The 22,419-nt window shown below is 33.2% G+C and overlaps 4 protein-coding genes and 1 non-coding gene across 8 annotated transcripts; all 5 read right to left on the bottom strand.

Moving 5' to 3' along the window:
- Positions 1-935: 935 nt before the first annotated feature.
- On the bottom strand, positions 936-5,254 carry LOC137813053 (protection of telomeres protein 1b). 4 transcript variants are annotated; one of them, XM_068615342.2, is made up of 10 exons: positions 5,055-5,250; positions 4,485-4,621; positions 4,016-4,205; positions 3,378-3,442; positions 3,158-3,246; positions 2,194-2,475; positions 2,038-2,114; positions 1,882-1,943; positions 1,603-1,755; positions 936-1,378 (listed from the first exon to the last, which is right to left on the bottom strand). In XM_068615342.2, exons 1-10 carry the CDS (start codon positions 5,176-5,178, stop codon positions 1,157-1,159), a joined length of 1,401 nt encoding a protein of 466 aa, XP_068471443.2. In that variant the 5' UTR covers positions 5,179-5,250; the 3' UTR covers positions 936-1,156. The 4 variants fall into 4 exon arrangements, with proteins under 4 accessions (XP_068471443.2, XP_090155460.1, XP_068471444.2 ...); XM_090299334.1 differs by lacking the exon at positions 4,016-4,205 and having other exon boundaries at positions 5,055-5,254; XM_068615343.2 differs by lacking the exon at positions 4,016-4,205 and having other exon boundaries at positions 4,469-4,621; positions 5,055-5,249.
- Positions 4,896-4,990, bottom strand: LOC137813144 (small nucleolar RNA snoR113). Its single transcript, XR_011081378.1, has one exon. It is a non-coding gene; the product is annotated as a small nucleolar RNA snoR113 (small nucleolar RNA).
- Positions 5,255-5,730: 476 nt separating the features above from the next.
- Positions 5,731-10,377, bottom strand: XPL1 (S-adenosyl-L-methionine-dependent methyltransferases superfamily protein). Its single transcript, XM_068615341.2, has 12 exons — positions 10,023-10,377; positions 9,795-9,925; positions 9,164-9,301; positions 8,906-9,049; positions 8,654-8,797; positions 7,960-8,070; positions 7,729-7,870; positions 6,710-6,990; positions 6,414-6,575; positions 6,270-6,323; positions 6,102-6,176; positions 5,731-6,008 (listed from the first exon to the last, which is right to left on the bottom strand). The coding sequence occupies exons 1-12, from the start codon at positions 10,030-10,032 to the stop codon at positions 5,910-5,912; spliced, it is 1,491 nt and encodes a 496-aa protein (XP_068471442.2). The 5' UTR covers positions 10,033-10,377; the 3' UTR covers positions 5,731-5,909.
- Positions 10,378-13,767: 3,390 nt separating this feature from the next.
- LOC137813046 (putative auxin efflux carrier component 1c) lies at positions 13,768-17,368 on the bottom strand. The gene is made up of 6 exons (XM_068615335.2): positions 15,744-17,368; positions 15,429-15,666; positions 15,179-15,264; positions 14,623-14,780; positions 14,138-14,214; positions 13,768-14,056 (listed from the first exon to the last, which is right to left on the bottom strand). The coding sequence occupies exons 1-6, from the start codon at positions 16,900-16,902 to the stop codon at positions 13,987-13,989; spliced, it is 1,788 nt and encodes a 595-aa protein (XP_068471436.2). The 5' UTR covers positions 16,903-17,368; the 3' UTR covers positions 13,768-13,986.
- A 2,928-nt stretch (positions 17,369-20,296) lies between these two features.
- Positions 20,297-21,495, bottom strand: C2 (Calcium-dependent lipid-binding (CaLB domain) family protein). The gene is made up of 4 exons (XM_068610910.2): positions 21,392-21,495; positions 21,152-21,299; positions 20,975-21,070; positions 20,297-20,802 (listed from the first exon to the last, which is right to left on the bottom strand). The coding sequence occupies exons 2-4, from the start codon at positions 21,260-21,262 to the stop codon at positions 20,509-20,511; spliced, it is 501 nt and encodes a 166-aa protein (XP_068467011.1). The 5' UTR covers positions 21,263-21,299; positions 21,392-21,495; the 3' UTR covers positions 20,297-20,508.
- Positions 21,496-22,419: the final 924 nt, after the last annotated feature.

The raw sequence follows: 22,419 nt of genomic DNA, 5'->3' as shown, positions 1-22,419 counted from the left end.
TTTTAAATATTAGTAATTCTAAATAACTTGATTTTTCCACTAAATCATAACCTTTTAAGTTCTTTTAGCGTTTATGGTTTCACACGTAATTTGCACAATACATATGAGTCAGTAATAAGGGTGTTTAATTGGAGGAAATTGTACCTTTCTTTATCCAAGACGAAAGGCTTTATCCAAGTGAAATCTTGTAAAGTTCCTTCATTTTAAACAAAGAACCGGAGAAAAGGTGGACTGTCCCGTTACATGAATTTGATTTATTAACATTCTATATGCTTAAATTGTATTAGATTAAACATAGTTAAAAGCAATTAAAGTCTACAAATATTTTATCATGCTCAATACATGAAAATAAATTATATGCATATATATTAATAAATGTTTTTTTGAATATATAAATAATATTATAAAAGTTTATTATTCTGGTTCAAAGCTTAAAACTACAACATTAAAAAAATTGTACTTTTTATTCAGTTAAAATTCGGGAGTCTCATTAAATATATATATATATATATATATATATATATATATATATATATATATATATATATATATATATGCTAATGATTAATAGACCATTTAACCGTACACAATGAATAATTTAAAAGTACATTATATTTTAAATTAACATTATAATTTAATGTTATTAAAACTACTAACTTCACAGGTTGAGATTCAATTTCAAAAACAGACAGATATATTAACGGAGACAGGACTGAGAAAATTAAAAACTTCCCTATTCGAATAAATATCTGAAGAGAAAGAATTCTATGAAAACTCTTGAAACCATTCCATTCAAAATATCAAATATAATAAGCAGGGAAAGAATTTTTGAAATTTATATTTCAAAATAAATATCGACATGTACATATCATACTGTATAAAATATCATCTACTACTGATTTATAATTACTTAAAAACTACAGTGCATAAAAACATTTAACTTTGAAACAGACATATATAAATATATATATTTAATTTGTGCATTTCATTTACTTACATGTTTTTACATAGAAAATAAAGCCCTGGAAGATTTACAAAAAAGGGTTTCTATGCACATAGCAAAATGGAGTTGCATTACCTAGGATCCTCCACTTTCCCCACATATTCCTTCAAAAGGAGGCAAAAAAACAGGATTCATAACCACATATCCATTCTATCATGCATCTCCCACTATTTTGGTGCCAAATATTCTGAAGTTTCTAGTACCCCAGATATCAGCCTTCTGGACATAGAATGACTTGAGACAAACACAAATCCATGGTGGATTTCTTGGAGTATCCTTTTCCCCATCCTTGCTACCATCACATTCTATTCCAAGTAATTTCTCCAGCTTCCTTCTCAACTGTTCAACGCCCGGATAACCATCAAAAAGGGTCTCCTGTCATATACCATCATGCCAAGTACAGAAAAAAAAATCAGCTAAGCAGAACCCCAACAAATAAATTAAACATTTTGCAAGACTAGAACAGATAATTGCCAAGAATGCAAGTTGAAATCAACAATGGCCACCCAACAGTAAAGTGTAACATCATTTATACGTGCATGGGGTGTAATTGGTGCCAAAAAGATCCTAAAAACAGAGAAGTCAAAGTTTGTTCTAACCCCATCCTCATCAATTACATAAGCATGGATTCTAGCAGTTGAATCCTCTAGTGTTAGCCGCATTCTATATGTCCCAGCAGGAGAGCGGAGAAGTTCAGCTTGGCATGGCATTGCTGCTACTACCCGAACAACACACTTGAATTTAGCCGTCACCTTCAACATAAGAATTTAGCTATAAAGTTGAACAGCAACAGTAATGCTCAAAGGTAAATAGCATCAAGCAATAGAGAGTTTGATGTTAAGAGATTGGGTTTAAGTGAAGAAAATAATCAATAGTACCTCTGAATGAGTGAGAACACTCATTAAAGTAACAGGTGTCACATGATCATGACAATTGACAGCTGTAAGATAAAGCTTAGTGTCATCCCAAAAGAAAACCATAAATCTAACTCAACGTTCACCAATCAAAGAGTTAGTGTGTCAAGAATGAAATACCTGTAATCGGCGAAGGCTCAGGGAAGCTGGAATAAAGCATTCTTCCTGATTTCAGAGATAGTCTTTCATCAGACAACCTGGTACAAAATTCGTGCAGAAGTTTCAGTTAACTGATAATCCATGAATCCATGTAGAGTGCACTAAATTAGCAACCACCTTTGACGTTCTACAATGAGCAGATCTTCGTTTGGTGTATATCGAACCTTTGTAAAACGCGTAAAAATACCATGCCACAGTCCATCACGCACCTCAAGACGCATATTCGTAAACTTGACCCATTTACCAATGCTTAGAAGGTAGAGTTGCCTCTTCCCAACATATTCCTCCAAAGTTATTCTCAGGATGGATCCAACAGCTGGAAAAGTACATAAAATCTCTCTTGGCAAAGGCAAAGGTTCCAGTTGTAAAGGAAGTGGATGATTAAGTTCATCTTCTAAGCTGCAATTCAGAAAACAAATAAAATTTATATTAGACCACTCTCACAAATTAAAATATTATAATTAATACAAAAAGAAAACAAAATTGTGAAACCTAGTTAAGCGAAATAAACATTACTCCAATCTAAGGTAGCATTTGGCACACAGACAGTGGAATAGTTTTGTCCTATTCCCCTTCGTTCCACCTTTTTTAGTGGACAAAAATTGTCACCAGTTAACCTTATACAGTTATACTCAATTCGATTAGCTATTCCATTATTAAAATGCTACGTTCCATCCTATTTTAACTCACTTAATTCTCCCAGTTGATGTTTTTTATAATATAAAAATAAAAACATTCTATCCAATCTAAACTTTACAATTCTTGGGATGTCATTACAATTAAACCACCTGTCAAAACTTCCTTTGCCACAGCCAAGTAAGAAGGGGGAGGGGAGTGTTGGAGAAGATAAATAGCACACAATAATCGAAAAAATAATATCATTAATTTTCCTGAATGGAAAGCAATAAAACACCAACCATGGAATTTGTTATGCCTATTTCCAGCAACTTGCCTTCAATAGGACTTTATAAAAAGAGTACTACAAAGCAGTTATAAGAAATTAATTATATCCAAACTCTGGATGTACATTTGGGAAAATGAACTGAGCTGACAACGTAAAAGTAAAATAGCAGCAACTCACTTTGAAGATATGGCATTTGGTAGGGTATCGGTACCATCCCAGGCAAAGATAAACCATTCATCGTTTGCAGCCTCACAGCAGTGAAGGATCTTAATATGGAACAAAAAAGTAAAAGTATGATAAAGAATCAACAACTTGGTGTGGTAACAACTAAAAGTAAAAGTAGGATCTCTCGAACTCAATCATACAAAATATCAGAACTAGAAAATAGCTGAATTACCTTGCAAGCCAAATTAATGTAAGTCTCTTCCTTGATTTCTCTGAACATGGGAAATTTACTAGAATCTACACAGTTCACAATAGAAAACTAGATGAAGTTAATAATAAACCAATAACTACTGAACCACTTAAGCAGAAAACCTTAAAGCATAAATTGATTTCATTAAAGATGAAGCATGATCTTGATCAAGCCAATTAATTTAGAAACAGCTAATTTATAACAAGCAGCAACATACTCCTTCCAGAAGTCACCCGTACCAAAGAAGCATTGCCTGATAAGTAACTAAGTATCATATCATCACAACAATTCTACAGGCCCAAGAAGGAATGAAATATGCCTCAAACAACTTTTTCCTCTTTGAATCAATTACATGTTCATACCAGGGATTCAGATTCTTTTAATGAGCGTTTTAGAAAATGCCCAAGCAGTTTATGTCTTGAGATTTATACATAGAAGAATAATTATGGATTGTAAGAAGAGAATTTAAACCGAGTTCTTTCACCTTTTGATTTGACCACGAGTTAGAAGTAACTGAGTGTATACATGCATGTGCAGAGATTATGTTTAAATTAGACAACAGAAATTAAAGACAAATATAAACTGAATTCAGGTACATTAAAGCTGAAATAATAGAGGACCTTCATGAAGCTGGAAATTGACAAGCCATTTTCTCAGCCTATGTATGAGCAACTTGTCTACATATCTGGGGTGAAAATTAGAATAAACTTGATACGGGTATAAATCATCACCATCTTTGCCTTTAAATAAAGCAAATGAGGAATATTTTTTGTTGAAAACAGCATTTACTTCCCCATTATGTTCTTTTACCTACAAATTACAAGAGAAAAAGTTCATAGAAAAAAAGAACAAATTTGTCTATCTATTTCTACACTTAGTGAAGTTTACTTCCATTCAACTTCCACAGAATGAAGCAAATGAAGAGTTGATGCTCAATGTATTTTCAGTTCTTGGCAGAATTATGAAATAACATGTCAACATTAAAGCCTTTTTATCATCAGAAACATGTATATAAAAGCCAAGAAGGACCAGAAAACAAAAGCAAACATATCTCTACATACAAAAGTTAATACCAGTATTAGATATTACCAAGACACGACAAAGTTGAATTACATCCCCAACAGCAGCAACAAGGGGAAGTTTTTCTGTACTTTCAGCAAAAATGTTGACAGTCATGGCCATATCGTGATGTGTGGCATCAATTATTTTGAGGATGGAACAGAAATCTGCATTATTTATACATGATAAAATATATAGTTAGCAGATGTTACATGTTAATGATAACTTGGGAGAGACCTGAAACCTAAAGTAAAGAACATACACTTGAGTGTGAGTATTCATCAAAATTAAGGGGACCAAAAGCACAAGCTCGTAAGAATGGAAAAGTTAACTAATAAAAATAAAAACAAAACTGAAAACTTTCCTCTATCTTTCCCTCACTCCTCTATTTCAACATTGTTCTAAAAAATGAAATGAAAATGAAAAGGAAAATAGGGAGTGCTGGCTCAGAACACACTTTCACGATAAAGTTCATCAATCTACTACCAAGGAAGTAAATGGCAGCCGTAAGTCCGGCCTTTTAATCATCATTGCCAGTGAAACTCCGAAAGATCCAAACTTTGTAAAGCGAAATGAAGAAATTTAGGGTTTAGGGTTTACCCGTGCCCGCTGTTGGCTTTGGGAAGCCAGTTTCAAGAACAACGCCAACCACATTTACTTTCTGATCCACAGATTTAAAAACATCTTTGAGTGTCATAATCGTGTATTTGTCCACCGATCCCATTCTCTCTGTCTTTCTCTTTCTCTGCTAGGGTTAGGGTTTTTAGCTTTGAGCAAACCAGTTTAATATAGAAAACTGTAAGAAAAAAAGTGCATTTTTTATTATATTAATTAAAACAGTCACGTCATGCACACTTCCTTTTGTATTCTGTATCACCATCTTCGTCTCTCTCTCTCCTCTTTCTACTTTATTTTTTTTATCCTATTGTATGCAAAAAAAATTATTGAAGAACTCAACTTGTCTCACATTGAAAATTTTAATTTCACCTTAAAAAAAGTGTGTTAGAATTTCTGGTCTTTAATAAAAATAAAAATTATTTTTCACATATACGATTTTAGTATTAATTATTTTTTATTACATATCACATACTACTAGTTAAAATTATATGAACCAAATACACTAATTAAAGAACCACATAACTCACTATTTATCACCACCAAGATTATGGATCTATTTATTTAAACTTTTTTAGGAAGATAATATTTCTTTTGATTCTTATTTAAACGTTGGCCTTGTAATAAAACTGTATTTTATCCAAATAAGATGGGCGTGAAGTGGTTCTAGCAGATTCACCAATTATTCAAACCAATGCCAATGGCAAGTTATCCTAAAGCTATGAACTTTAAACCAAGAATAACATAGAAATCATTATTCAAAACATTATTATATGGAAAACTAGAGTCACACATAAACTAAATATAATAGAACAAGACAAATGACAGCAACAAAGCATGTCAATTTTTCTTGGCAATGAACAGGCCCCACATCTGCTCTTTAGATGCACCCCTGCTCTGCTTTGCCTTCCATCTTTCCACAATTTCATTGTAATCTTCCTGAAAACAATGAATCCCACCGTCAATGGTTTTTTACAGAGAAACAAATGCCATAAAAAAAAACTATCTTATAAACATAATGAAAAAACCCACCTCGCTGAAGTCACGAATGAAATCATCCTTCTTGTTCTCAAGGGCATCTAACTCCTTCTGTAGTGTTTTCACGAACTAAACCGCACAAGTAATAAAGCTATTAGTACTTTAGAATCACAATAAAAAAATGCAGATACTAAGCAGAGTATATCGTAAGGTCACAAAAACCTGATCAGTTCGATCTTCAGCAATGAGATCATCAAATCCAGCATCCTCGAGCATCTGAAAAAGATTTAGAAGAGGAGATTGACAATCAGAGGATAAGTTAATATTAAGCAAGATGTTTACACTGATAGCACAAGCCAACAATACCTTCTCATACGCTTTCATGTCATGGAGATAATATCCTCCTTTTTTAATGTACTCGGCAAATTCTGAAGACGGACTTTGAGCACTTTTGCAATAATCGGTAATTAGAATTTTTCCTCCAGGTTTCAACCACTTGTAAAATGATCTAAATAATGTCGGTTTATCCTGCATTGATCCAGAGTAAAGTTGGTTTCTCCTCCGCATATCACATTTGATATTTAATGTATTTCAAGGTATAACGCATATAACACTGCCAAAATCAACAATTAAACAAGAAAAGAAAAAGGACAGCTCCTTACTTTGACATGTAACATGGTGTCACGAGTGTAGATTACATCAAATGTATTGTCAGGATACGATTTTTTAAAGCAATCCGCGCAATCAAATTCAACAGCATAGTTCAGTCCAATAGCACGTTCAATGGCGAGGGAAATCATATTTATGGAGAGGTCAATGCCAACAACCTCGACATCAAAATTTTCAGCCATGTAGAAATCACCTCCCCCAACACCACAACCAACATCCAGAACTTTCTGACCAGGCTTTAATCCTAGCTTTGCCACAAATTCCTCTGTTGTTTCTGCCAAGCAGAGAAGCAGAACATGGTAGGTTAAGATACATAGATACAACAATTATAAACACACAGCACCTGACCTCCAAGATTCAGACCATGAGATTTTCAGAAGAAAAAAGATTTAAAAAAATACCCAAGTATGATACAATATTAAGCAATCTAAGAATGAGAGGAAAAATAGAACAACATTAAGTGATCAAAGTATCAGATCTTCTAATAATTTTTACTAAAAAAAATCCTATATGCTAGTAGAGAGAAAAAAATATGCATATAAATATGTTCATAACAACTGAATTTATTAATCAAAAGAGTATAATTACATATTTCTATAACAAAAAATATATTAAACTAAGAATGATGAAATGCCACATTTTGCAAAAAGTTTATGAAATAGTCTAAAAATCAAAACTATATTAAAAGGAGCTGTCGTACAAATATTTCACCATTGACAGAAACTACATTTGCAGAATGAAAAAAAAGTAGGAAATAATGAACAACTCTTTCTTGCACAGCACGGCCCCTCTCACAATTCCAAAATCCTAACTTATCAAGACCTTGTAGTCATGGAGCAAATCGCTACATAGCAACCAGCTGGTTATGTGTAGCCAGCAAATGGGTAAATGAGAAAAGGTCGCTCTTGTGGACAGTCAAGTAAGATCATACTACCATATCAGTTTTAAGGAAAAAGGAAAGATCTCTACGATAGCAATGCATAACCAGAGAAAGAAAATTTTTAAGGCGTACCAAGTCCACCGGTGCTCACAAAGCCTGGGCCATACATCTGCTCATATCGTAAAATACTCTTGTGACTGTATTCAACTCTATCCAAGAACCGCTGGAAACCCCTATCGTCTTCTGATTTAACTTTTTGCCATATCCAGCAGATCTATGCAACAAAACAGTTATAGTCAGTCAATTGGGTAAGCAGAAATTAATTACAATACTTTGCAAGAAATGGAAACCCAATTTTATTACCTGGTTTTGATTCTTCTTGTTTCGGACATAAGCTCCAATGCATTTACAGCCAATGAGAGAAAGCTCAAAGGAATTTCCAGTATTATCACTCATATGACACTCTTTAAAAACCTGCATGAGAAAAAGGGTTCAGAGATCAAAGTCATCAAAACCAAGGTTTTAGAGAAGGTTGTTTCCTCTAAAATACAGACAGCTCTTTGTCTATGCCAACTATACATAAAACATAAAAATCTTGAAACAGTGGCATTAAACAGATCAAAGATCTTTTCTCTTGCAACAGGGAATTACATCTGTTTTAAGACAATTTTCAGCTGAGTTTGATTTAAGTTGATAGCATGTAAAAATATTATTTTCATTAAAATCTCAATAGTTAAACTTCTGGGCACTTCTTATCCATGAGTACTTAAACCCAATCATTGTCAAAAAGAAATTTTAGTTTGAAAAGAATTTAACACGAAACAGACACTAAAATTTGGAAAGGAACCCATGATCCACGGTCCAACTTTCCAACCACAAAAACTGCCACTAAACCAGTTTAATTACACTTTAAAATATGCTTTATTGAATTTGATCCAAAGGTTTTGACTCCATAATATAAAAATCATACACTACAAATGAGCCCAAACTTGACGTCCAGCACATTTTTATTCAAACAGACTAAGGAAGGAATGTAACCACACTCGAAAGAACAAACCTTGGTGTAAAATCTAGGTTCCCTGTAGTGCGTAGGGTTGTGTTTTCTCTTTGAATCTCCCGACTGATGGAAACAAGATTCTCTGAAGAATATATACCCACCATCTTTTAACCATTTGATCATCCTTTCAGCTAATTTTTCAACCTAAGGGATCAGGAGAAAAACAAAAAGGGTAACTCCTGGAGGCCCGCATTGAGAACAGAATCATGAAAATTTTGCAAACTTATATTCTCTAAAATAAACAAAACTGACCTCATTATCTGAAAGATACATAAGTAACCAATTCGAGAAAATCACATCAACTGATCCTTCAGAAACACTATTCGACATGTTTGGAGACGTGACATCAGCACACAGAAATTTGACATTCTTGTGGTGTCCGTTGATGCTTTCATTCTGCAAAACATTGCGAAAGACGAGAGTCATTCAGGTTACTTCATAATGCGCGTATGTATAAAATTGGCATGAATAAACCATATTAATTTTCGGAATAAAGAAACCATGCAAGACCTTCTTGATTGCACTCTCAATGAAGTCCACAGCAAGCAACTGCCCAGCTTTCTGAGCCAATTCACCAGTAAATCTTCCGATACCTGCTCCCAGCTCTATAACGGACTTTCCTTCACACGGAGGTAACAGAGAAAGTACCTAGGTAAACAAAAATAGAACAGATGAGTTGCCTGCAAAAGCACGAACAGCTTAAAGAAGAAAAGGGGGTGAGATATTGAGAAATGTGTACATACACAGAGAAACTTGCAACCCACTCTGCTGCTTGTAACATAAAGCAAATTAACAGGATAAAGTACTAATTTAATTCACAATTATAACCATAAACCCAAATATGGCACAGGAAGAAGAGAGAATTCACTTCAGAAGCATATTTTAGCAATGTAAAAAAGATGGATCTAAAGCAAAGATGTGGCAAGCAGTGATGACTTTTCCTGAAGAGATAAAATTTGCAGTCCAAAGTGTAACCCATACAGTTTTCAAGACGAGGGAGAAAAGACACAGCACAAGAACAGTACAACAGTTGTTGGTTTTGTTGGAGCGAACAGATCAAATCTATAAGAGATCAAGTTGCAGGAGAATATTTTGAAATGCGTATTAAAGGATAAGAGAGAGAGAGAGAGAGAGAGAAGACCTCGGGTCTCTCTTCCTTGTCGAGATGAGCGGCTTTGGAATCGAGCATCATTGCCTCAACGGACAAATCAGCGGAATGTTGAACCCAGTAGAGTTTCTGCATGTCGCGCTCATTGACACCATTTTCATTTCCTGCAGATAAGAGTCAATGAAAAGCGATGAGTGAAGTTGAAATTGATCGAAATGGAAGAAGAAAGAAAGAAAGAAAAAGAAAAAGGGGCGATCTGACCTGAAGCCATTGATGAAGGAACAGAACAGAACAGAAGAGAACAGAGAAGAGAAGAAGAGAAAAGAAGAAAACAGAGAGAAGAAAGTGGTGCGATGGCTAAGTGCCTTCAATTGCGAGACGAGACCTTGAGAAACTCCTTGATCTACGGTTGTTACTTCCTCCTCTTTGCTGCATTACCCTTCTTTCCTTTCTTTCTTTCTATCTCTTCTTTCTCCGCTTCCACCCTATATCTATATATCTATATATATAACACACCATCTTCTTCTACAACAAATATCATATCAAATATACACTATGCTTTTTTCACTATTAATATTTATTACAAATTAAATCAACCATATGTTATACACCACCTGCTTTTTTATATCACTCAAATTATTTATAACCCATAAATTTCACACTAAATTCATAATAAATGTTACTTTCGATCTATGTACTAAACACATTGTCATTATACAACACTACACAACACGAACAAGAACATTGACACGGAGATAAGTATAATCTCTAAAATGCAAATACGATGACACAGATTTATATATTATATAATTATGAATTATATAAATTGATGACACAGATCTATATATTATATAATTATGAATTATATAAATTGACAATAAAGATTTATGTGGAAAACTATGTTTCAGAATTTTTTTTAACAAAAACATGTTTCTCATAGCTGGTTCAAAATGATTTGTTCCTTATTTTTGTAATTATAATAAAAATTTATACAATAAATTTGTATTTTTAGAAAATTAATGTATTTTTTAAAAATTATATTATAATAATGTTAAAATTGTCAAAAATCCAACAAATATTTTTTAAATTTGATATTTTATCGATACATGTTTTATGAGTATCGATATCCGATACATGTATCCGATACATGACAATACCATTTAAGACATTATTTAAGAAAAATGTTAAGTCTCATAACTTTCTATCAAATTTGAATATAAGTAAATCTCTATGCCATCAAAAAGTTAAAAAAGTATAATCTTTTAATAAGAATGCATTATTTTGAAGTTGAGTGGGGCTTTTTTTCTTCAAATTTTGTTAATATTGTGGTTTTTCAAAAGTTTACACAAAGCTCTCTTTTTTTATATTTTAAAGTACATCATAATCTCTTTTTTACATTACATAAGTATTTTTTTTTATTTTTTAAAAATATTTGCTTGGTCGCATAAAATATTATACAAGAAATTCTAATAAAAATCATCTTATCATTATAATATATTGATGGAATAAATAATAAAATGATATTATTTGGTACACATAAAATGAATCTGTTGGGATCTGATTGTGCCAATGATGTTTGGCCACGTGGTGGTTCCATGTGGTAGAATTGGGAGGATCTTCTTGGTGCCTCTACTCACGTGCTTTCTGTCCCTTCTTAGATACACTCTTGGCAGTATCTTCCTAATAACACACCTTTCAAAAATATATCCTAAAAGAAAATGGATTTTTTTTATTTACACCTTCTGTATTGTATAATTTATAAGATATTTATAAATTTAAAAGTATTTTTTGGATTTTATAATTTAAAAATATTACTTTTTAAAAAAAGAGCATTTCAAAATTATAAAATTTGATAAATTTATTCTAAATAATATATTTCAAATTATAGAATCAGAATAATTTATTCCAAAAAACACATTTCTGAAAATTTTGTTTTAGAAACATTCTGAAAAAAAAGGTAAAACACCCTTTTTGAAAATTGATGGGTGCAAGAAGAAACACCTTTAAAATTATAGCAAAACCATACCAGTGGGGATATTGGGCTTCTGTGCCCATAAACAATTCATGAGTTTTTGGTAAATTCTTCCTCCATTTCATATTAATAGTAAAAAGTAAGTTTTAATTTTTGTAATTATATTAAATAATTTTAAATAAAATATAACTTCATATTTTTTAAATAAATTTTTTTAACCTCCACACCCTATTCAGAAAACAATTATATAATTTGAACGTATATAAGGAAGTTATAAAAAAATCGTTATATTTGAAGTTTTACTTTTATTTTAGTTTTTAAAAATTACAAAAATAAGTGAATGAAAACATAATTACTGTCCATTAAAACATTATAAAACTTACTTCAACACGTCCACAAACAATCAACATCACTTATTAAAAAAATAGATGACACTTTTCAATTATTGATGATTAAATAATTGAAAACAAGTTACAATTATAATAATTATATTAAAACTGAAGTTGTTACTTTATTTCCAAGGATGAAAAAATTGTAATAAATGACAAACTTACTCTTATTTTTTATTTATATATCTTGTATTTTGTTTTTAGAATAATGAAAAGTGAAATTTGGTTTGAGCATGATGGATAGTTATGACAAAGACCAAATATAAGGATGCTTAATGGATTGTGTATTAGCATTATCATATGCAAGGTAACTTAATCTGAATAATCTTATTTATATATATTTGAAGGCAAAATGGTGATGATGGCAAGACATTGTCAAGGGAAATTTTATTCAAAAAATAAATTCTTACAAAAACTTAGTATAGGACGTAAGAGTCTATATTTTTAAATATAATGCTTCATAATATTTTTTATTGAAAAATTATTTATAATTGTTTTATAAGATTTTAATGATTATAGTATTGATATTTTTTCTTAATCGGAGTTGAAACTAAGAAAACGATTGTCTTTCTTATGAGTCGATCTATCTTTACTCCTCTTTTCGGAACAACTTCACAACTCTCCTTTCGTGTCTCTTCTTCTCATATCTGTAAACTCCAAGCTCAAATGGTATTTGTAAAAGACATTCTAACGCTAAAGTGAGATTTCGCTATTCGATGCTCGGTGTAATTAATGTATGATAACGACATACATTTTTCTCAAGATGTGTGACTATTTATATGATAATCATGGACTTTTTTTATTGAAATAAATTATATTTTCGGATCATAATTAAATATGTATTACCTAATGCTTAATCGTGGTTTGGTCTTGTTAATCTTTTGTTATGTTTAATCGTTTTAGTCGTATCGATCAACTCTAGCCAGATATTGGAATCTCTACCGATCGTTTATCCTCCATCAATACAATATCCTATAGTGAAATTTATATAATGAAATATTTTTCATAAAAACAAAAAAGGTGTTAATATATTTGATTTAGACAATTGAATATTAATATTTTAAAAAAGAAAAACAAAGGAAGACTGAAAAGAAAAGGTGTCTCAAAAAAGGCAATGTATGTATAAATTGAAGATTAGATTGTGAATGTTGTTCCCTAATATTCCAAAGCAGTCCACATCAAATCAAACCCCTTTTTCTCTACCTTCGTATATTTCCAAACACATCAAATATATTCAAACTCATTTATTACATCTATGCAATAATCTTCTTCTACAATTTCATACCTTTTATTTATCCTCCTCTTCCTTCTATGTTCAACCTCACGTCTTAAAGGATTTTTAACTAAATGCTACAATTTGTATTCCATATTATTATAAGCAAGATTTACACGATATTATAAGAAAGATTTTTTATAAATTTTTAATTAGTTTATTAATGTTTTCAATTAAAAGTATGATTCATTTTACATTTACTCCATTATAATTTAGAATTAATAATTAAAATTTAAGTTGTGTGTGTAAATAATTTAGATTATAATATCATTATATATTTACGTCTTTCAAATAACATAATATATAAAAGCTAATCTAGCTTTAAAATATATATTTTTTCTTAAATTTGAATTGGATCATAAAGGAGTAATAAATAGACTGAAAATAAAGCATCCTATTAATGAGTGATAATTTAAAAAATAACAAGACAGTGATTTTATAAAAAAAAATTATGTACAAACATGATTTTACATCTTGACTAAAAGAAAGGATAATTAGATTGAATTATGATGAGGCTTGTGTATTTGATTGAAGATGTGTTCTCCTTCTCTAAGAACTCTCAAACCAGCTTCCATGGATCTTCTCATTCACTCATAATAACCCCAGCAAGATGTAGTACACCAGAGTAATGGGCAATGCAATCAACATCCCAAAAATAACACTGCATTTTCAACACCATTTTTCAATTATAATTCCAATATTTTACCAGAAAACACATTTTATAATCATAATTTGGACTTACCCAGTGCTCAGAATATCAGGGTGCACATTGTATTCCTTTGCAAACACAAATGGGACAATTCCCTGAGGAAGAGCTGCCTGTATATTTTTTTCAAATGACAAAATCAAACAAATCAGTCAAATGTTGGGTTTTTGTTTTCTTGTCCTTTCAAATAGTAATGATAATACATTGAAAACTATTTCAGTATATAACCTGTGATTCAAGATATTTTGTAGACTGATGTAAGTTTGTGAATATATTACTCATTTTGCAGAGAATTTTAAGCTTTTTATGAGGGAACCAACCAAGGTGCAGATCGACATTGTAGCAGGAAATTGAACCAATTAAGAGGTTTGAGTGAGTATTTGTTGCAATATAATATCATATCTTGGCATATGCAGACACATATTTTAATGCAGTGGAATTTTTTGAGCTTGTGTGAGTGAACATTATTGTATTGGTTTTGTTAGAAGCTAGCAGAAAGAAAGAGAGAGAGGAATCTATACCTGAACAATGGCAACGTGTAAGAGAACACCTTTGAGTCCAACAACAATGGAAGCAACGGCCATGACAGCTGGACCTGTAAGGAATCTCACGGCCATAGAAAAAGCTGCTGTGGAATTTCCACATGCTATGATCCTTGGTTGCAAAGCCATGAACAGACCTGTTCTCATGCACATCAAAAGTGGATTTAAATCCTAATTCAACATCATAAAATCAGTGACTTCACTCACTTATATATTAAGTATATTATGAAATGGTATAATTTGTAGTAGTGAAAGACCTTTCATCATCATCAACCCCACCAACACAAGATAGAAAAAGGAACACGATACTGTTTGTTTGCTCACTTTGTTCTCTGGCTACACTAGATTCATACAACTACACCACATCACACACATGCCTACTTCTTTATCAAAACAAAACATTTTATAATAATAAAAAGTTATGAACCAAAGCTAACAGAGAACTAGAAAAGATTTTCTGCCCCCTCTTTTTCTTTTCCAAGAAAACAAAGGTGAGAACATGTTAATACGAAGGAAGAGCCATGTGTATACTTACCAAGACTAAACATGGCCATCCCAAGCCCTGCATCTGACAATATGGAAATAGACTTGGCAATTATGGCTGGCATTTCCACGTTCCACCTAAACACACACAACACAAGTTCAGAAGAAGTAAAAGAATGTTCAGAACCAAAATGTTGAGAAAGTTATTAAGATGTACATAACTCAACCTTGTAAAACAACAGGTTTATAAGATGAGGTTATATACTATGAAATGCTCTAGAGATCAAAAGAAAAATAGTTACCTGAAGGAAATAAGTGACCAAGTTAGGCCAATTAGGCTGGAATATGTGTTGGGGTTTCTGATAAGTTTCCTCCACACCATGATCAAAATAAGTCTTGTCATCACACTCGTTGGAGGCATAGTTTTTGGATTTCTGTTCCCAGCTTTCTCACCTTCATGCTCATTCTCAATCTCCCTCTTTCCAAAACTAAAACCCTCCTTCTCAAGGTACTCCTCTTCACTCTCTCTGTTACCCTCCCCTGTTCATAAAAAACCACCAGAATAAGAAACAACCAAATCAAGATTAAATTACAAGTTATATGCATGAAAACAAAACCTTTTTTGGGAGACACAGCTATCTTCACTTCTCTATGATCGTGTTCATGTCCACCAAACACATCTGAAACAGGGGAAGCACTTGAACTCCAAACGACCATATGAAGGTCCCTGTTTGGATCCTCTGCTTTGGAGGGGGCACTGGCATGCCCATTGGGCTTCTTGGGGCCATTTTTATACGCGGCGGGGGAGAAGATGTCAGGGTTAGGAGCAGGGTAATGGTGCCTGGGTTTTTCGTTGTTGTTGGCATTAGCATTAGCAGCTGCGGAAGCATCTTCGTCGTAGTTGGAAGGTCTGGGAGTTGGTCCTCTGGAAGCAGAGAAGGCATAACCGTCGTTGGTGGCGAAGTTGGAGGTACGAGGAGGGGCCATCATGGAGTAGAAATCGGAGTGGTTGAAGCTGGAGGCTCTGGGAGTGGGGTTGGTGGAGGATTGGAGAGAGTAAATCTCTGCATTGGTGAGGTTGGAAGGGCGAGGGGTGGTGGAAGAGAAGCCATGGGACCTTCTGGAGAAGATGTCGGATCTGGAAGCGTTGGACTTTCTGACGGTGACGTGGAGCTTGCCGTCCTCCATGATCTGGGCTTGCGTTTCCAAGGTCTGTCGTCCATCAAGCGACATCACATCGGAGTCCACGTGGATGGCGACAATGGCGGCGCCACTGTCTGGAAACTGCTCTGATATCAACATTCTGGCGCCTCTGTACTCGAACATGAACAGCATCAAGGTGTACCAGATGATGCACTGGAGGACCACTATTTGGACCATCAAACTCCCGGAGAATTCCCCGTACATCCCCTTCAGCAACGGAATGCCCATCACCAGCGTGTTGGGGAGGGTGGAGATGGAGAACAGAGTTATGGTCCATTCCAAACACCCCCTCTTGCTGACGTTGCTCCAGATCGTCAGCACCGCCAACACGATCGTCTTCTGCAGCGTGTCCGCCGCGATGAACCGGAAGTTCATCTGGTAGGGGTTGTTGGAGGCGATGAAGTGGAAGGAGAGCAGAGGGACTGCGAACAGAGCGACGAAGCGGTTTATGCCGGAGCATTGGTCCGGGGAGAAGATTTTCCACCATTTGACCGACGCGTAAGCGAGTAACATGGCCACATAGAGTGGCAGCATTGCGGTCATGACGTGGTAAAAGTCGGCTAAAGTGATCATTTTGCTCTTCCTTTGGAGAAAGAAGAAGAGAGCAGAGGTTGAAGGGAGAAGGTGGAAGAGAAAGGAGAAAGTTGGTGGTGATGATGCAGAGGAGGTGTGTGTGGTTTTTGAGGTGGTGTGGTGGTGCTGGGTAACAGTGAAAATACAACAAATATTTTTTGAGCTTCGAGAGGTACGTGCGTGCGTGCACTTGCAGTTCAGTCCCCAACGCAGAGAGAGAGAGAGAGAGTTTTGAAGTGTGTTTGGATTTGAGCCTTCAGTGGAGTGGAGTGTGCATAGATGAAACAATGGTTTTGCAGAGAGGTGTTTAACTTTCTCTTTGAATCCTCTGTTTCTTCTTCCTATGAGCTGTAGTTTAGTTTTCCACTTTTCTCTTTCTTTTCTCTGCTATTTCATTATACCTTTATATTTCTTTATCTTAATTCTGCAGAAACATTTTGTTCAAAAGTCAAGATGAATTCTCCATGTTTGCTTAGACAGTGCAACTTTTTATATAATAAATGATCAAAATTAACTTAGATATAGGTCTTATTCATAGTTGAATAATTGGTATTTGATTAAAATTGAAGAAAAGAGAGGTTATAGAGAGAGTGATGTAGAGATAAAGAGAGAGAGTAGGATATAGCAGTAAGAGTGTAGGACAAATGCATGAGGTCAAAAGGATACAAACCATCACATGCCCGTAATCTAGTAGGCCTTGCATGCCTTTGCCTTCACTTTCTTAGCTACTCCTTTCATGCAAACTAATATCTAAGCAATGTAAGATCTTTATTACACCTCCTTCACATCGAGATTACCAACTCGTATACGATGTAACATCTTTATCACACCTCTTTCACATCGAGATTATCAACTTGTATACGATGTAAAATTTTTATCACACCTCTTTCAGTTTACCAACTCGTATACTATAGATAATTTAATTCACATCGAGATTACCGACTCGCATATTATAGATAATTTAATAACGATCAAAATGACCTTATAAGTCAAACAAGTATTCGTTAAAATATATTTAAATAATTCTGATACAATATTATTAATATTTTAAATAACTTTACAGTTGAATAAATTATTTATAGGAAAAATAGATTCCCTTGAATGGAACAAGGACAAAATAGCAGTGTAACTAACTCAGCGGATGCATATATTATCAGTTGGATAATACTAATATTTTTTCTGAGACTAGTATACGAATTAACCTTTATATTTTTTATAGTAAAAAGCAAACTCTTCCTGCAATTATATTTCAGAATAAGTATTTTAAGAATTTTGAAGTTTGTAAGAATAAAATTATAAAAAACAAAGAAAAAGTAATCATAGATTGATAGTATAAAAAGCAGCACCAGCAGTGAAAAGAAAATGTTACTGAAAAAGTATGTAACCTTAAACAAAAGAACCAAAACCTTTAATGGCTCTCGGTCGTGGCACCCTTAAACAAAAAAACTAAAAAAAAAATATTTTCTTAGTGTATCGAACGGACCGACACCTGTCAGATCCGACGACCAAAACCATTACGTCGAAACAGATAAATATCAAGATTAATCAGTTATTAAAGACAGATAAATATCAAGATTAATCAGTTATTAAACACTAGACAATACATTTTCAATCATGATTCAAATTCTTAATCCCGTTAAATAACAAATTATCCATAATAATCACATAAATAGACACAATTTCAAGAATTAGATATGTCATAATCCATTACTAATAGTGTCGAACACCAAATTCTAATTTGAGCGTCGGAGTACCTTTTACAAATAACATTCGAACTAAGAGTTCACGAAGATTCGAACTAAGAGTTCACAAAGACAAAGAGTGGAGAAGTACTAGAATAACAGAAGGAAAGAAGAAAGTGCAGACTAACCTATGGACTGACTAAGAAGAAAGAAAATAATTCTTTTAGTTCCAATCCCGTCTAGTTAGGTAGGTAAAGTGGAAATTTCCTAGGACATAAATGAAATGAAAATTTGAAATATTGATTAAGAAAAAGAAGGAAATAGTAGTATATTTATATGTGGTGGAAGTGATAAGTGAGGCATGCGTGGAAGTTAATGATGAGAAGGCATTGAAGAGAGCATAGAATGAAAGTTTAGTTAGATATTCAATTCTCCAAATTCTGAACACCATGCATTCTTGTCTTAAGTTGCACGCACTACCATGGGTTTTTATGTTTCCTAAGACCATAAAACTGTGCATGCATTTCATTTCTTTTTTCTAATCTCTTACCTACTCCATTCCTTCAACCAATGTCTTATCTCTTTGCCTCGTACAAAAATAAATACTTTGTTGGGCAATGAAGCATATTTGTGTGGATTCACATCCAATTTCAAACACATTATACGATATCCTTCAAGTCAATTTCGTAGAAATCACACTTCTCTTTCCTCTTCCAACACCTTCTCTCTCTTCAATCACCAAAACCACTCTACACAAATTTACACATATTCATGTAATAACAAACATTATTAACACAAATCAAACAACCACACAGTTTATGGTGCTCCTTTTGGTTCCTGCTGTGTTGGAACATGAACACAGGTAACTGATGCATGAAAATACACTGCTACATTCTGAATCTAATGCACCATAGAGTTTGAGATGATGCAGGTTTTCGGATTTAGACCTGTTTTGCTTTATATTAAAAGAAAAACATAACTTCCTTGTGTTTTAAAAATTGAAGCTTAAACTCGTGTTTGGTTCTACATCACAAAATGGTGGGTACACATCAAAATATAGGAACTAACCAATATTTTTCTCTTATATTTTTTTCTTTAATTTATTGTGAGTCTGAGTGAAATGTGAAGATCGTATTTGATAATTTAGAAGATGAAATATAGCTTAAGTGAAGTTTTTAGATTCATGAAAAGCGTTTTATATTTTTTTCCAATTCCTTTTTTTGTTGTGAACATGTTTCAAATATTAGAAAAATATAAGATATAATTTTTTAAACTTTAATATTTAAATTTCAGTATATATAATCATGGTTAGGTCGAGTTAAAATAGTTAAAAAGATTATAATAATCAATCTGTTTTTATAAGGATGAATGATTACATATCCTTGTTGAAACATAACCCATACTTTGTATTTATAAAGATCAAGAAAAATCTGACATAGAAGAGTTCAAGTTGCTGATACATTAATTAATTAAAGAAGCGAGAGTGAAGAGCTTTTGTGAAAAACAAGGGAAAAACAAGCTTTTGTGCAAATTATTACATATGAAGAATGAGTGAGAAACTAAGTGTCTTGATTAATATTTAGAATATGGAAAAAATTATTTTGAAGTGAACGATGAAAATCTTAATTATCTTATGAAGAGGTTACAAACCTACATCTTAGGAGCTCCTTTGAAATTCTCTCCAACCATATATTATAAATTAACCATTATCATTGAAATATATTAATACCTTGGTAAAGCATCATTTAATGATTACACGAAACTTAAAAACCTGTAAAAATATACAAAAAGAGCATAAATATGTTATGAGTGAGGTGAGTTGAGGTGAGTCTCTTACACTATAAATGGGAGAAAAAGAAGCAGAAATTATGAGTACAGACATAGTGGTAACTGTTAAGCATGCATAATAGTTGTTGAAACGATGCTATGCTAAAGACTTGGCCCCAGGAAGACTAATCCATTCCAATTGAAATTCCAGCTCACCACATTCAACATGTCGTAGTCTTAGAACAACATTTTGTAGAATTTTACCATTCTCATAAACCACGCAACTTTCCTCCGCCAGACAGTTCGTCCTGCATGGTAGCATTCTGGTGATTATGGTTCCATTCGGAAGATCATCCACTTCCATCTTCACTGCTTCTATATATGGTGAGATATCAAATTCTGCATCTCCCATTTTGTCATCCATGCTGAATGTGTCATGATCATACACAGTCTGCATTCAAAATTAATGCATCAGAAGACAACTGATACAACAATTATAACGTCAGACACTAACATTCGTATAACACTCGTATAACACGTTACATAGGTATGAATAGGTATGAATGCATCAGACACCGACACTGACATTCGTATAACACGTTACATAGGTTATGAATGCTTACCATTATCAATGGACAAGAGGGATCTGTGACAGAAAAGGTAAGATCTTCATTCCACTCAGGGTTAATATCCTTTTTGATGACACTGGTTTTGAGCTTCTGAAGAAAGAGGTTTACGATTAAAAAGTTTGAAGAAATTTAGAAGAATTTGTTGATGTGATGAAATGTAAAAGAAGTGACCTGCTTGTCCATCTTAACGACAACGTAAGGATCACTTGTGCTGACATCGCGAATGGCGAGGTCGACACCACGCTTGACGTGAATTCGTAGAAGGCCGAGTAATCCGTCCATGTCCCAATCAATCACTGTCTCCCTCCCCCTCTCTTTCCTGTGCCAAATTCAAACATATATAACTTGTTATTTACAGTTCATTATGTTCTACCAACAATCAAAATAAGACTAAAAATATTACTAGGTTACCAGAATTGGGTTATTTGGGGTGCTTCTATAATTGGTTGGTGTGGTTATTATGGTTAGGAGGAAGAGAGAGAGACAGAGAGAAATAGAATGTTTGTGTGATGGGATTTGAGAGAAAGAGATTAATGTTGGCTAAGGTTGTTTTGGTTTTATAGAAGACATGAGAGAGGTAGAAGAATTGCATGCATGCCATGCACCTTCAACGTGTACGTTCTTTCCTTCCACCACTCTTCACCCTCCAATTTCCTGCTTCTCTTCTATTTTCACCACCTCCATCTTCCATCAAATCTACATTTAAAACTATTTTTTTACACCAATAAATAAATCACAAGTGATCAAACTATAATGCAAACATTGGTCATAAAGAAAAACAATGTAATTAAAATATTTTGTTGATAAATTTAAAACAAATGCTTACATGAATTTAAAGTTCAGTGTATCAAACTCTAGAAGGAAAATTAGTTTTTGTTGTTTTCATTGGAAAACAATTTTCAATGGAATAACTACTATTAATGAATGCTTGGGCAAAACTTTCCCACCATTACACTGAGAATTTTGATCTAAATAAAAACTTAAAAGATTATATAGTAATTAAAATTCAAAAGTATTTTAACTGCTAAAAACGCGATTTAAGTCATATTATATATTTACAAAAATGCTTAAAATATTTAAAATCTAATACACAGCATAATCAGCTTACAAAGCTTCAAGTGAAATACTATAATTTTTCATATTTTGCAAATTCTTTTTACAGATTTTACATAAAAAAAAACGTGGTAGTTTCTTCGTGTACCCCTATATTTTTTTTCTTGCACCCACAATGTTATGCAAAGATAAACATATCCTTAATATTTTATAAAAATCCTAAAATGCACACAATACCCACACTCTACTCTTTCTTCTTCCTTTTCACACAGACTGCACACCGACAAACTGCATTGCTCTCTCAACGGCGGCGCTACTCCATGTCTTGGCACTGGAAGGCGTTTCTCTTGGTGGTGACCGATGGCATCTCTGACGACTTGGTAGTA

This window comes from Phaseolus vulgaris, chromosome 2 (genome assembly GCF_051622355.1).
Source record: "Phaseolus vulgaris cultivar YP4 chromosome 2, ASM5162235v1, whole genome shotgun sequence".
Lineage (NCBI taxonomy): Eukaryota > Viridiplantae > Streptophyta > Magnoliopsida > Fabales > Fabaceae > Phaseolus > Phaseolus vulgaris.
This window is presented reverse-complemented; position numbering and strand designations above follow the sequence as displayed.

Coding starts and splice junctions, on each gene's coding strand:
- LOC137813053 (XM_068615342.2), bottom strand. CDS start 5,178: ATGGGATCGGTGGACAAATACACGATTATGACACTCAAAGATGTTTTT. Junction 4,622..5,054: donor AAAGCCAACAGCGGGCACGG/GTAAACCCTAAA, acceptor TAAATAATGCAG/ATTTCTGTTCCATCCTCAAA. Junction 1,756..1,881: donor GTGTTCTCACTCATTCAGAG/GTACTATTGATT, acceptor CTTATGTTGAAG/GTGACGGCTAAATTCAAGTG.
- XPL1 (XM_068615341.2), bottom strand. Junction 9,302..9,794: donor ACAAGGAAGAGAGACCCGAG/GTCTTCTCTCTC, acceptor TTGTTTACCTAG/GTACTTTCTCTGTTACCTCC. Junction 9,050..9,163: donor TTGAGAGTGCAATCAAGAAG/GTCTTGCATGGT, acceptor AATGTTTTGCAG/AATGAAAGCATCAACGGACA.
- LOC137813046 (XM_068615335.2), bottom strand. CDS start 16,902: ATGATCACTTTAGCCGACTTTTACCACGTCATGACCGCAATGCTGCCA. Junction 15,667..15,743: donor AGCTGTGTCTCCCAAAAAAG/GTTTTGTTTTCA, acceptor TTTTATGAACAG/GGGAGGGTAACAGAGAGAGT. Junction 15,265..15,428: donor TGGTCACTTATTTCCTTCAG/GTAACTATTTTT, acceptor GTGTGTGTTTAG/GTGGAACGTGGAAATGCCAG.
- C2 (XM_068610910.2), bottom strand. CDS start 21,262: ATGGACGGATTACTCGGCCTTCTACGAATTCACGTCAAGCGTGGTGTC. Junction 21,071..21,151: donor TCGTTAAGATGGACAAGCAG/GTCACTTCTTTT, acceptor CTCTTTCTTCAG/AAGCTCAAAACCAGTGTCAT. Junction 20,803..20,974: donor CCTCTTGTCCATTGATAATG/GTAAGCATTCAT, acceptor TTTTGAATGCAG/ACTGTGTATGATCATGACAC.